The sequence below is a fragment of the Eurypyga helias genome, unplaced genomic scaffold (assembly GCF_000690775.1).
Source record: "Eurypyga helias isolate BGI_N326 unplaced genomic scaffold, ASM69077v1 scaffold29170, whole genome shotgun sequence".
Classification (NCBI taxonomy): Eukaryota; Metazoa; Chordata; class Aves; order Eurypygiformes; family Eurypygidae; genus Eurypyga; species Eurypyga helias.
This window is the reverse complement of record NW_010224221.1, coordinates 1-12200: the sequence shown is the minus strand read 5'-3', so window position 1 is coordinate 12200 and position 12200 is coordinate 1. Positions and strand designations below refer to the sequence as shown.

Here is a 12200-nt window from a genome sequence, read left to right as displayed (position 1 = left end):
CCCATGTGCACCGCAGATGACCACGGTTTCACTTGCACACAGGCGGCAGCTGAGGGGATACCGGTGCAGGCAAACTTCATTTCCAGGAGAGGTTTGATGTTAATACCTTGTTTCTAGAGAACAAAGTTGCCGCAGGAGCTGAACGGAATCAGAGACCCTGACAAACCCTCCATCATTCCTGTCCCATATTGGGGACCAAAACGCTCCAACTCAAACCTTTCTGCTTTAACTAAAGCCTCCCTCATGAACTTACATGCAGAAAGGGAAAGGGTGAGATCACACAGCAGCCACTCAGAACATCTGCGACAGTAAAGTAGAAAGCAGTAAACTGACAACATCTCCAATGCCCAGGCAGCCCCTCCAGCACATACCACCTGAACCTCAGGACCAGACCCCGCTCTCTCACAGGCAACAGAACATGGTAAAAGTTATCCAAGGTGCTCAGAGCTAAAACTGACAGCTTTCTGCAAGTGGAGGAAAAGCCAAGTGCCCATGAGGGTTTCTGCTCTCTGACCAACCTGGCTTTGCTTGCCTGAGACCCTGGAGAGGCAGAAGCTGGAGTCCCTCTTGCCCAGTTCAACCCCTGCCCTTCACACGTTACCGTGACCCATACCTATCACATGCTCCACAGACTGCAAATATAGGCCTATAAAGCTTTTATAATGGTCAGTTTGGGGCAACTGCATTAGCTGTGAGAACGCTATACAGTTCAGCCTGTACAAGCAATAATAAAATCTAATAGCAACCATCATTCTCATGCATACTGCTGAGCCCTTGTTGTGTTCATCTATGCCCATCTATGTTTAAACTTTTCTCTGCCTTCTCCCCTCTCTAAACACAGGCCTGGTCCTGCAAAGTGCTAAACGCCTTGCACACACAGTGACTTCAGGGAGAGGTCATGGTGCTCAAAGCCTTATTAGCCCAGGCTTTATCTGTAGGGGGTGACGTGATCCCCAGTGACATCAATCAGCACACCTTCATTAGTTAGAGGAGCTATGCTGATTTATAGTAGCTGAGGATCCAGCTCTAAACTTCATAACCTTCAGTACATCATCAAACCCATGCTGAATTCTTTGTTCTCCACGGGACTGCTTCCACAGCCCCATAAATGCTTCACCTGTCCCTCTGTCCTTTTTGCAAACAGGGTTCCCCTCTCCATCTATAACCCCCTTTTAATCAACAGGACGAGCATTTCTGGCAAGGCTGCTCTATCAGGCCTGTTTTAGGAGGTCCCAAGCTCCTTCACGGCTAAGGCATCCCTGTAGCTGGCTGTGGATTCCAGATTAAACACACAGGTTTATACATCTGCTGAGACCATGTTATTAACTCAGCCTTTTATGGTGCCCTTTGATGCCGTTAATTATTCTTTACTAGCTGTTAATTGTTTTTCCCGGACATCTAGTATCTGAGTCCCTTCTTAGAGAAAATAGAAAAAAAAAAAAAAAGTAAAGAAAACCAAACGCCCATTTTAACAAATGCAACAGAATAAGCGCTGTGGAGAGTCAGATCCAGCCCAGACAGCTGGGACCCCCAAGCCCCCAGCCTCACATGGCCCATTCTGGGTCTCCAGACCCAAGGCTCTCTGCCTAGTTACACACCAGAAAATTGCTCTGCTCTCCCAGCACAGTTTAAAAGGATAGTGAGGCCACTTCGACACTGAGAAAAACAAGCTGCCTTTGAACCAAAGTCATGCTCAGGTTGAATGCCAGTTAGCTCTTGCTTTCAGGTGATATCAGGCTGAGTTAAGAACGACCAGTTCAATGCAGAGCAGGCTCATCCTGCGTCCAAACCAGAACCTTATAACCACACAGTTGGTAGAGGCACACTTGCCCCTGAAAGGCACGGAGACACAGCATTATGGGAGCTCAGGACAATGCTTGTTTTCATGCAGAAGGAAGCAGAGGGCCAATACCACTAGGCAAAAGCAGGAAGAGGAGGTGTCTATGTACTAGAGAAGAAGAGGAAGGCTCTTACTTGCAGTCATGCTTTTCAATTTCAAAGTGAGGGTTGAAGTTGAGGATAATCTTCTGGTTAGATTCAGGGGCGTAGATGACCCACACACAGTTCTGGTGGGGGGGGTAGTCATTGGGGTACCCTGGGGAGGTGATGTACCCGGCATCCTTGGAGTTCAGGCGACCCCCACACGGCTGAGCTGCAGAGACACAGAAGAGAACAAGGTATTGAAATGGGTCCTGGGCATCGGCCACGCACAGCCAATCCCTCTGGGCCCCTGCTAGGGGTGGTCTGATAAAGGCAACCCTCTCCAGGCTGTTGCCATCCATTTGGTGATCTAATATTTCATATTAATCTCTGGGCAAAGGCAATTATTCTACACAACAAACCTATTCCTTTTCCCCCTCCACCTCCTGCCACACTTACATACCACATTTCACACAGACCAGAAAAGAGAAATAAATGCTCTTGCTGAGGCAATTACAGAGCTCTAAAGTAAGAGACAGATTGATATCAGATTATCCAGAGCTGCCTCGCTTTATCCCTTCTTTTGACTCCACTGCAAGCTGCTCTGTGGCAGTCTCCTGCAGCTGCCTCATGAGACATTAAAATGTGGACACATACAACCCTTGGTGCAGCTGCAGCTGCAGGAGTGCAGGAAGCTTTACTGTGACCAAAGAAGGAAACTGAGGCACAGCGGGGCTGACGGCAAGCCCAGGCCCACCCATGTGGATGGCGGCCGCGCTGAGGACAGCTCCGGCCCTCCTGGCCCCAGCCCGTGGGGATCCCGTGGGGATCCACGTCAGCCCTTCCCTGCTTGCTGTACTCTCCCTCCCCAACCCCGCCTGCCCCACCACCCATCTCTGCAGACTGGCCTCCTGCCTCCCAAAACCTTTCAAGCTAACCCAGCCGTTGGAATTGCAGACACAGACAATCAGCAGCCGTGGTTTTGTGGGGCTAGCCCACAAATGGCTGGCAACGGCTGCGTGGTGAGTGGAGGAAGCACTCTCTGCCTTGGGTTAGAACAGGCCCTGGAGGGTGATTTCATCTTCAAAAAAACATTTAATCTCATGAATGCTGCAAATCAAATTTATTATTGCACTACTTGCTGGGAGGAAAATCTGCATCACAGGGTCAATTGATAACGCACTACAAATCCCAACAAAGTCCCTTTCTCTACGGGGCCCCTGATGAGTGCCTCTTGCTGCCCCCCCTCCCCTGCCACTGCCGCGGCCCCACGGGCTGCCACAGCTGCCCCCAGAAGACAGCACTGCCTCCTCACACCCCCCAGAAGACAGCACTGCCTCCTCACACCCAGCAAAATGGGCAAAACCCCAAGCCCCTCCACAGGGCAGGCTGGCAGGAGTACAGGGTGACCCTTGTTCCGCGTTGTGGAACCCTGACGATATGCAATGGGGTGTCCCCTGCCACTGAGAGTCTGCCCACTCCCAGTGGGGACATCCCAGCCCCCCTTCAAACCGCTCTCTTGCCAGAGCCAAGGCAAGCAGCAGGAGCGAGGCTGGACCCCTCGGTGGCAATGGTTCCCAGAATGGAGCACTTCAAATAAACAACCTGCTCCCTGCAGAAAATGCATATGTCCTGCATGGCAATAAGGGCAAGCGGAGGGCCTTTCGTGGGGGAGTGAGGCTTCCTTCCCCATGAAAAAGCACTATCTCAGTTTTCCCCATATTTTTCATGCCCTCCAACACATTCATTCTTCAAAATAACTTTCTTTTCACACAACCAAAGGCATCTCTGCAGCCTTCCCTTTTTTCTTAAAATAATCTCACAAGCATCCTGAAAAATAAAAGGGGAAAAAAATCACAACACGGCCACGCAAGAGCTGAGAATACCAAAAAACATCTGGTTTTGTTCCACAGGAGAGCTTGGTCAACACACAAACACTTAGGAACCTACATTCTTGCACAAATCTCTTCTCTCAGCAAGGCATATTTGCCCACACACGTGTCTATGTGGGTTTTGGGGAGAGAGAGAGAAAGGGAGATGTTCACGTGGATGGAAGGAAGAAATTCACGGACTTGTTGACATCAATGTACAAATAGACGTGTAATTCACACTTCACTCATGTACACACTTTCACACCTTCTCATAAAAATTCACACCTCGTTTGCACACATGTCCACCCCCTCCAGCAAAGAGAAATATTCAAGCTGCAGATTATTTTTCTTGGAAAGGGCAAAGTCTCGAAGCAATGAAAATATAGTCAATCCTTCCACACCTCGTCATCCCCTCCCTGTCTCTCCAGCTTTCACACACATGCTACCCGCTAGGCTGATACCACCAACATCACCCACCACTCAGGAGTTGCTAGCCCCTTACTCACGCCGGATACTACGAATACTTTGTAAGCCATTGCGACTCAACCAGTCAGAGGGGAACTGCTATGTGAACAGGGGTGTCAGGCTCCAGCTCACTCTGGCTCTTCCCTGACAAACTCAGGAGCAGTATTCCAGGTTTACCCTGACCCCAAAACTGCTCTCTTGGCCTGTGAGGCCATCATAAGTCAGCAGGACTGAGTTCAGGAAATCCCTGGGCTAGATCTTGATTTCCGGATATTTTGGTGCCCAAGTTAAACTGCTGGTGCTGGTGAGGACAGCCTGAGGGAGAAGGGCTGGAGCCCAGCTCCCTGATACTGTGGTCTCTGCAGCGAATGGGACAAGCAGGTGAAACCACTGAGCAGACAGGAGCACCAGCCACATCCCTCAGGTGTTCAGATACCACCAGGAAACTTTCACCATCTTTTTTTTGCAACAGGGAAAGTCTTCCACCTGAGGAAAGCTTACCTGCATCTCTCAGAGGAACAGATTGTGTCCTCTCACTCATCCCTCTCCAAGAAGGTTTAGAGAAATTAAGGGGGCTACTTCAGTTCAGCACTGCCTTGTCCACGCACCCACCAGGCCACGTGGTGGGCAATAGCACACCAGGGTAACCAAGGCTTCTGACAGCTATCTGAAAAGGGAAAATGACTTAAATATCTTTGTGATTGTCCTATTGGGCTTTTTCTCTCTTGATTCACTGGTATCTAGCAGATAAACACCTGCAACAAAAAAAAAACATCACTGTGCACACTGATGGGCAAATGGCTTGCCTCAAGAGACGTGCCAAGCACTGGCTTTCTGTATAAAGTCAGGCCTGTTTTGCACACAGTAGAGGGTCAAGTGTCCGCATAAACCCATCCTTTCCAACTGAAGCACTGAATCCACACAAAAATAAAATAAATATTAAAATAAAAATAAAAAAGGTGAGTGGCATGGCTACTGCCCAGGCTATACGCTTTGGAAGCAAGATGTGCTCCGCAGCTAATGGGCTCTGGCAGCTTTTGCCAGCCCTGAATTCACTTAATAAAATTAAAATTAAATTCTGAAGTATAAGCCAAGTCTGCCAGGTGCATGGGACATCCCGCTGCTCAGTAAGCAAAATGCAGGCGCTGAAAGCAAACTGCTGGGGACCCTGCCAGCCTGCACGGTGCAGGGGCCAACGGAGTGCTGTGCCGATGGCAAGGCCACAGGAGAACAGCCAGGCTCCTCAATGGCAGGTAGACAGGTCGGCACTCCCTGGTAGTGCGGGAGCAGGCTGTGTTCAGGATGGGAAATTCCCAGATCCCTTCCTTTGTTGAGGCCCACCACATGATTTACATTATCCCAGCAACCCTTTCCTTGCAGGATCACCTCAACAGGGAATCTACACCAGCAGACGGCAACCAAGCCATAGGAATGGGAAAGGAAGACCTGGAGAAGCTCATGGGTGCAGACTCCTCTGAACACCACAGCATACAGCGGGCAACTCCAAAGCTTCCCATGGAGATGGGTATCAGCAGCTGAGCTCCTCACCCTTTGCGGGGGGCAGACCCTGCTGGAGACATCCAGACCGATGAAGTCTCCCAGGATACAATGAGTAATCATCACTCAGGGGACCCAAAAATAACAGCTCGGCCCGGGAACTTCCACCCACACTTGGGGGTTTTCAGCTCTGCAGCTCATCAGCACATGCTGCAACCTTAGGCCGGGAGCAGAGCCTTCTCCTACTTGAATTTCCTGCCGATTAAACCCCCCTGGATTTCCCTCACCCCAGGAGAGCAGAGCTCACTGTTATTGTTGGACTTTCAACACAGAAACTAAAGCCAACTCTGCCTATAACAAAAATAATCATCACCAGAGAGGCCCGTTTCACAACAAACACACATACTACAGCCTCTCAGAGCTTGTAGTGTCCAGCAGAAAGCTATCACGTGTTTTGATCTGCTGGGTTCAGTTTACTTTGGGGATGTAATTCAGGGCTTCACACAAAATTTAAGGTGTTCTTGTTGCCTTAGAGGCAAGCATCAGTGTCAGTGCTGCTCGGAAAGAGCAGCCTTCAAGGGCAGCAAAGGAGAGAGATGCCAGGAGTCTCACAGCAGAGGGATGCACTGCCTGGCCTTGTCACTTATTTCTCATCCTCATGTGAGGCATTCACAGCCCAGCTCCACACTCTCATCCAACCATCGCAGAAGTTGGATCATCCTGGGATTCAGCGCTGGGCAGAGGAGATCTGTTCTGCCAACCCTCCAACGGCACAGCAAAATACGGGTCCTGGCACATGTGACCTACTGCTCTCAGAGCTGCTGAACTTGGCACGAGCCCTGCACACCAAACCCTGCATTTCAGTCCCACTAGAGTCAAACATCTCTTCATGAAGCAAAGTTTTTTTAAAGGTCCACGAGTGTCCAAGCACTTTGCCAAAGCCTTGCACAAAGGGGAGAAACAGATCTCTTCTGCTGAGGATTCATTACTGTTAATGTTCATCCTGCCTCCTTCCCCAGGCTCTGGCCCTGGGGGAAGAGTCTGGGCACAGCTAACATGGCAGGGGCTCTCACCCCAAACTGTACGGCACAACTGTCACATCAGGCAGGAACACAGATGAGAAGTCTTAGATTTAAATGATACAGCTGAGCCATTGGCCGAGGTGAGAGACATAGTGCAGAGGAAGCTAATAAGATTAGATATTTTATCCCCAGTAACATAGATCATTTTAGCAGAAGCGTGTTTGCTTTGGATTGTGAGATAAAGCTTCAAAGGCTTCCTGAACAAATTAATGGGCAAACACACCCAAACAACACAAAGCACTTACACGCACGTTACATCCCAGAGTGATACCCACATCCACGTCTTGGGATTTCACACAACTGGGAAAACTCCCCTGAACATTTCATCAAGGGCTTTTCCAGTTTAACTAAAATTTCACTTAAAAGTAGAAACACAGCAAAGCAGAATTTAAAGACTGCTTTTGTGATCTGAACGAGGATTTTGTTTGATTCAAAGTGTCTCAAGCCTATCACGAGACACGCTCATAAAAACACTGTCTGGGCTTAAGGAAGAAAGGAACGCGCCAATCCATCAGTTGAGGAATGCAGCCGTTTGACCACTTCCTAAGGCAACTGGGAAGGGATGCAATATATTCACTTTATAGCGCTGGACAGCAGTGAGAGGGGAACACCGGAAAGCTCAGCAAATGGAACATTTTAGCTGTGAGTCGTTGCAAAAAGGGATCATTTAAAATTATTTTTAAGTGAGGAGGAGTGTTGGAAAGAGGAAGAGAGAGAGGGAGATTTGGAGATTTCTGATACCTGCACTTCCTTTGCCATGTTAATCCACGGAAGAATTAAGTGGAAACCTGAAATAGAGACCTACTCAAGCTTCACCATGGAAAATGAGAGGGCCAAATCCTGCATGCAAATCCAGGTAATTTGCTTTGAAATCACTGGAATTCAGCCAATTTCCACACCTGCGGTTCTGGATAGTCACCTTCCAGGGGCTGGCAACGCTTTGTACCACTTGAGTCAGTGGCAACCCTCAACCTTTAAATGTTGCCCCTTTGGAGCGTTGTTGGTTCCCCACTCCCCTTGTACCTTTCATGAGATTTCATATCCTGGTTTCACGTGGTGCCACTTCCACTAACTCTGTTATTTGTCATCTTATATCACGGACAAATACAATTCCAATAGGGCAACCGGCTTAATAGCGTTGGTCTTTGTACAGATAGCTGTGCACACAATTCTCCCAGCTTCCCTGCGAATGTAATCGGTGGGTCTGGAATCACAACTCCTGCCTACTCCGGTAACCATTTGAGCGAGCACAAGTGTGTGCATGCAAGGGAGGGGGATAATTGCATATTGAACTTGCAGGAATTGCCTGTTTCTCCTGCCTCTTAGTTAAGCTCCCAAGGGTTTGAAGTCTCACGGTAACACACTGCCATCTCCCAGGAATAGGTGGCAGCTTCAGGAGCCCTCCAGCTGCAGATCTGGCAGTTTCTGAAGAAACTAAACTTGCCGGTAACGTAGGTGGGGAAACAGAGACTCAGGGAATCTTGAAGACTCAGAGCAGAGGCAGAAATGAAGCAGAGGCTTCCTGCATGGCAGCCTGCCACCCTACCTATGGGCTACACTAGGAAATAATATGAGGATGAACCAATCTGCTGAGCCACCCTCCTGAATGCTATCAATAACAGGATGGTTTGAGGGCCACTGAGGAAAAGTGACAGACATTTCTAATTCCACACATTAAAGAAAGCGCCATGGATTCACCTAGGATTCCTCTCTAAAGAGCTTCGGGCTTGATGAAAGGTGCTCAATGCCTCTGAAATACTAATTAGTATTGTTATTACAACAGTTCCAAGAAGGAAAAAAAAAGCCTATCTCCTCTCTCATCTCCCCCTGCACCCTCCCAGCTTCCTCACACCTTTCGAGCCCATCTGTCAGGGTCCATTCTTCACAAAAAATGAATCCTGGCTTTCCCCACAGGGCAATAACAGTTTATTTCTGCCTCTTCCCAAAGCGTCTGGCAGAGCCTCTCCGAATCCTGCAACACCCCTGACTCAGCCCCCTCCTGAGGGCCCTTTTGGAGCCGCAGAGCCAAACCCAGTGCCTTGGCAGCAGGCAGCCCCACGGATGGAAGGGGATGGGATGAGAAGGGAAGCAGCACCTCTGGTGCCACCCAGGAGAGGCCTTGCTGCGGGTCCTTCCATGCACGCTGGTGAGCAGCGGCGGCTTCAGCCTTTACGGCGGCTTGCTCAAACCCAGCTACTGCTGAGCCTCACTGCTAGCGCCCAAGTTATTACACATTCTGGCGAGTGTCTTAAACACATTGTTTCATGCTGAGCACATATTCAGCAGTCAAGCAGAAGGAGAGGGAAGCAGGAACGAGCCTGGGGGTGTGCATGAGGGAGAAAGTTGCCGAGGGGCTCTGGGTGTGCGAGGGAGGGCGCAGGAATGGGAAGGATGCAGGAGTACGTGTGTCAGGCAGCAAGGTGGTGGGGACCGGAGGGGCTCTGCACGTAAGAGAAAAGGTTGAGATTTGCATGCTTGTGAAGAGAGAGGAGGAACCACAGAGATGGTGAGTGTGTGCATATTGTGCCTACATACACGAGGGGTTGGGGTTTTCCTCCCTGCTCTCCCCACACGCATCCCCTAAAAAAACAGGTTCCAAAGGACCCTTTCAACAAAACATAAGCAGAGTGGAAGGACAGTGTCCTTTGGCTTCACCATCTTCCTAGGAGGGACACAGAGAAAGGCAGGCATTCAAGCCCTGCACAGAACAGCGCTTCACAGCCAGGGGTGACCCACCAGAACAGCTGGTGCAGATGTCTTGCCTTTGTCTCAAATGCAGGGGGATCAATCAGGGCAGGTTTCAAAGACCCGGAGCCCAGCACTTCATCTCTGAGGCCCATTTTCTTTGACTCCTCAAGTATGAAGAGAAGGGGAGAAACATTCAGACAGTCTCTGCAGCCATCCATCCCTGCAAGTAATACTTCGGGCTATTCTGTATGCCGACTCACTGCTTGCACCCCTTTCCCCAGCCTGTTTGGGAAGAGGCTGCGGTCCACCACAACGTTATCCTAGCTGTCCTCCCACATGCAATCCACAGGCACCGCTTGCACGTAGAAAGGGTTACAGATCCGAGTTGTGATTTCGAGTGTTTGGCCCTGTGCCTGACGACCTCGTGCTGACAAACCTCTCCTCCGTGTCTACGCTTGTGTCTTTTCACTGCGCAGGCATCAAGCCTGGCTCAGGATCTGGCCTTCTGAGATTGCGATTTGGCTCAGGCAGGGAGAAGGCTGACCCTTTGATTCTGAGTATGATTAAAACCATGCTACTGTAGCGCTAAGCCGTGTGCAACACCGCTAGCAACAGCCCTGATTTATGTTGTTGCTAGTATTGCGGTTTCCACCAGGGTGTAGACAGGGATTTCGAAAATAGCCCAGCTACCTCTTTGTCTGTGTGTGTATTATAATTAGAAATGTGTCAAAGGGCTGTTACAGAGTGAGGGTAGAGCTGGAAATGTTCACACCCCGCTTCTGCCCCCACCTCTGTGCCAACAGTCAGCCCCAGCTTGGGTGTGTGCAGGCACATCAGCTCTCTGTACTCCTGGATTTAGGGAACTGTATTCCTGAGACCCCATGGGGACGTGGTGGCGGTGACTTCACCGCACAATGGAGAGCAAGTTCAGCAGCTTCCAGTTTGCTCTCAGGCTGCTGCAATCTGCCCCCACCACCGTGGCTAAACGCCGACTTTTTCTGTTTCAATTTCAGATAGGATCATGGGTCTCAGATACAGGTGATTTATTTTCCTAACACAGCTGGTCTGTCAGAGGTCATATAATTTGGCAGCAATCCCAGTGCTTAAAAATTAATTTTTCCTTATTAATACAACTGGGGGTCCCACAGGATAGGATCCTAGCCTTATCTGAACCTGACAGCTTCCTAAACCCCATGAAGGATGCTCTCTCCACTCAGGCTGTCTGTGATACAAGGCCACCGTGTCCTGGAGCCTGGCAGCACTGAAGGTTTCTACTAGGAAACCAACCCTCCCACCTGCCCGGAGTGGCATGCTCCTGGGACAGGGAGCACTGCCTTCTCTGGCCCAGCAAAGCAGGTTGCTTTCTCCTTTCAACCTTCTAAGCCACGCATGCGGTACCAAGCACAGTGTCAACACTGGGAAGGGAGCTGGGAAGGAAGAGGGAACAGGGCAGGGAGGTGGGAAGCGCCTCCGTAGAGCCCCCTGGGACGAGTATGCCTGCCTATCACTCCAGACACCACACACCATGATTTTTCTGTGGCAGGAAAGTTAGGAAAACAAAATGCAGCATCCTAACCTGGGTCAGAACCTCTCCCACTGAGCTTGTATCTGTCGTTTTCAGTGATGCTCCTGACAACTGTCTGATTCCTAGGCTAAAAAAGCTTTTGTTCCCAGTAAGAGCCGAGTTAACAGCACAACGGGCAAAAGGCATCACACTCGACGCTTGCGTGGGTGTGTGCGTGCTCATGTTTGTATGTGCGCGGCCGTGTGCCTGCTGGCAGCAATTTGTTTTGGTCCCTCTCCCCACCTCGCTACATCTCCTAAGTCATTACTAAAAATACTAGCTTTTAAGCAAACTACTTGGAAGGCTGCAAGAGTGAGCTTTGCTTGGAGCTGCATAAACATCATCTGAACGGCTCAGTACTTGGGTCACTCGAATCTGTTACTTTCTTACTTGATTGCTTTTTACGGGAAGATGAAAAACACACCGCCATCCAGCCTTCAGATTTATCTTCCAGGGTCTCCCACCCACTCCCCTCCATGGTTATCTCAGGGTTTGCTTGGCTACATACAAATTGGCAGCTGCACTGTTTATCTCTTACTGTAGAAATATTACATGAGGGTTTTTTCCATGTGGATTATCATATTATTGTCTATTAAAAACATCTCCCCTCTCTACTAACCTCCCTTAGGGAACCTTAAGAGGGACTTTCATAATGGGGGAAGGCTTTCAGATACACCAGACTGAAACATAAATCCATCTACCTCTGGCATGTTTTTCTTACTAGGCTGGCTAATTTATGGGAGCTGAGCGTAGCCTGACCAAGGCTCCCATCCTGTTACCCCATACCCTTGCTCACTGGGCTAGCAATAAAGTCATTTGACCGGGTTTGCAGCACCACAGCATCTCGGCAAACAGCCGGTGGTGTCAGCCGCAGGCAGCCAACTTCCTTGCTGGCTCCAACACCATGTGATGCTCCGCTTAGCCGGGAAAACCCCGCGTTCAAATAAACATTTCTTACAGCGACCGAACGGCCTCAGGGGCACGGGCGGCTCATAAAACCCTTCCCAGCTAGAAGTCCCGATCCCACTGAAGGCTAGAAGGGGGTGGACACGGCGAGCCCGGCCCCGCAGCCAGAGGGACGGCAGGCGGGCCGGCCAGCGCACCCTCCGGAGC

At 50.0% G+C, this 12200-nt stretch overlaps 1 protein-coding gene across 1 annotated transcript in view; it reads right to left on the bottom strand.

Moving 5' to 3' along the window:
- NRP2 (neuropilin 2) overlaps positions 1-2152 on the bottom strand; it is a gene marked incomplete at both ends in the record, with an annotated part of 42338 nt that extends 40186 nt beyond the window's left edge. Inside the window, one exon of the mRNA XM_010160967.1 lies at positions 1975-2152. Within this exon, the coding sequence (XP_010159269.1) occupies positions 1975-2152 (178 nt within the window). The remainder of the gene's footprint in view (positions 1-1974) is intronic.
- Positions 2153-12200: the final 10048 nt, after the last annotated feature.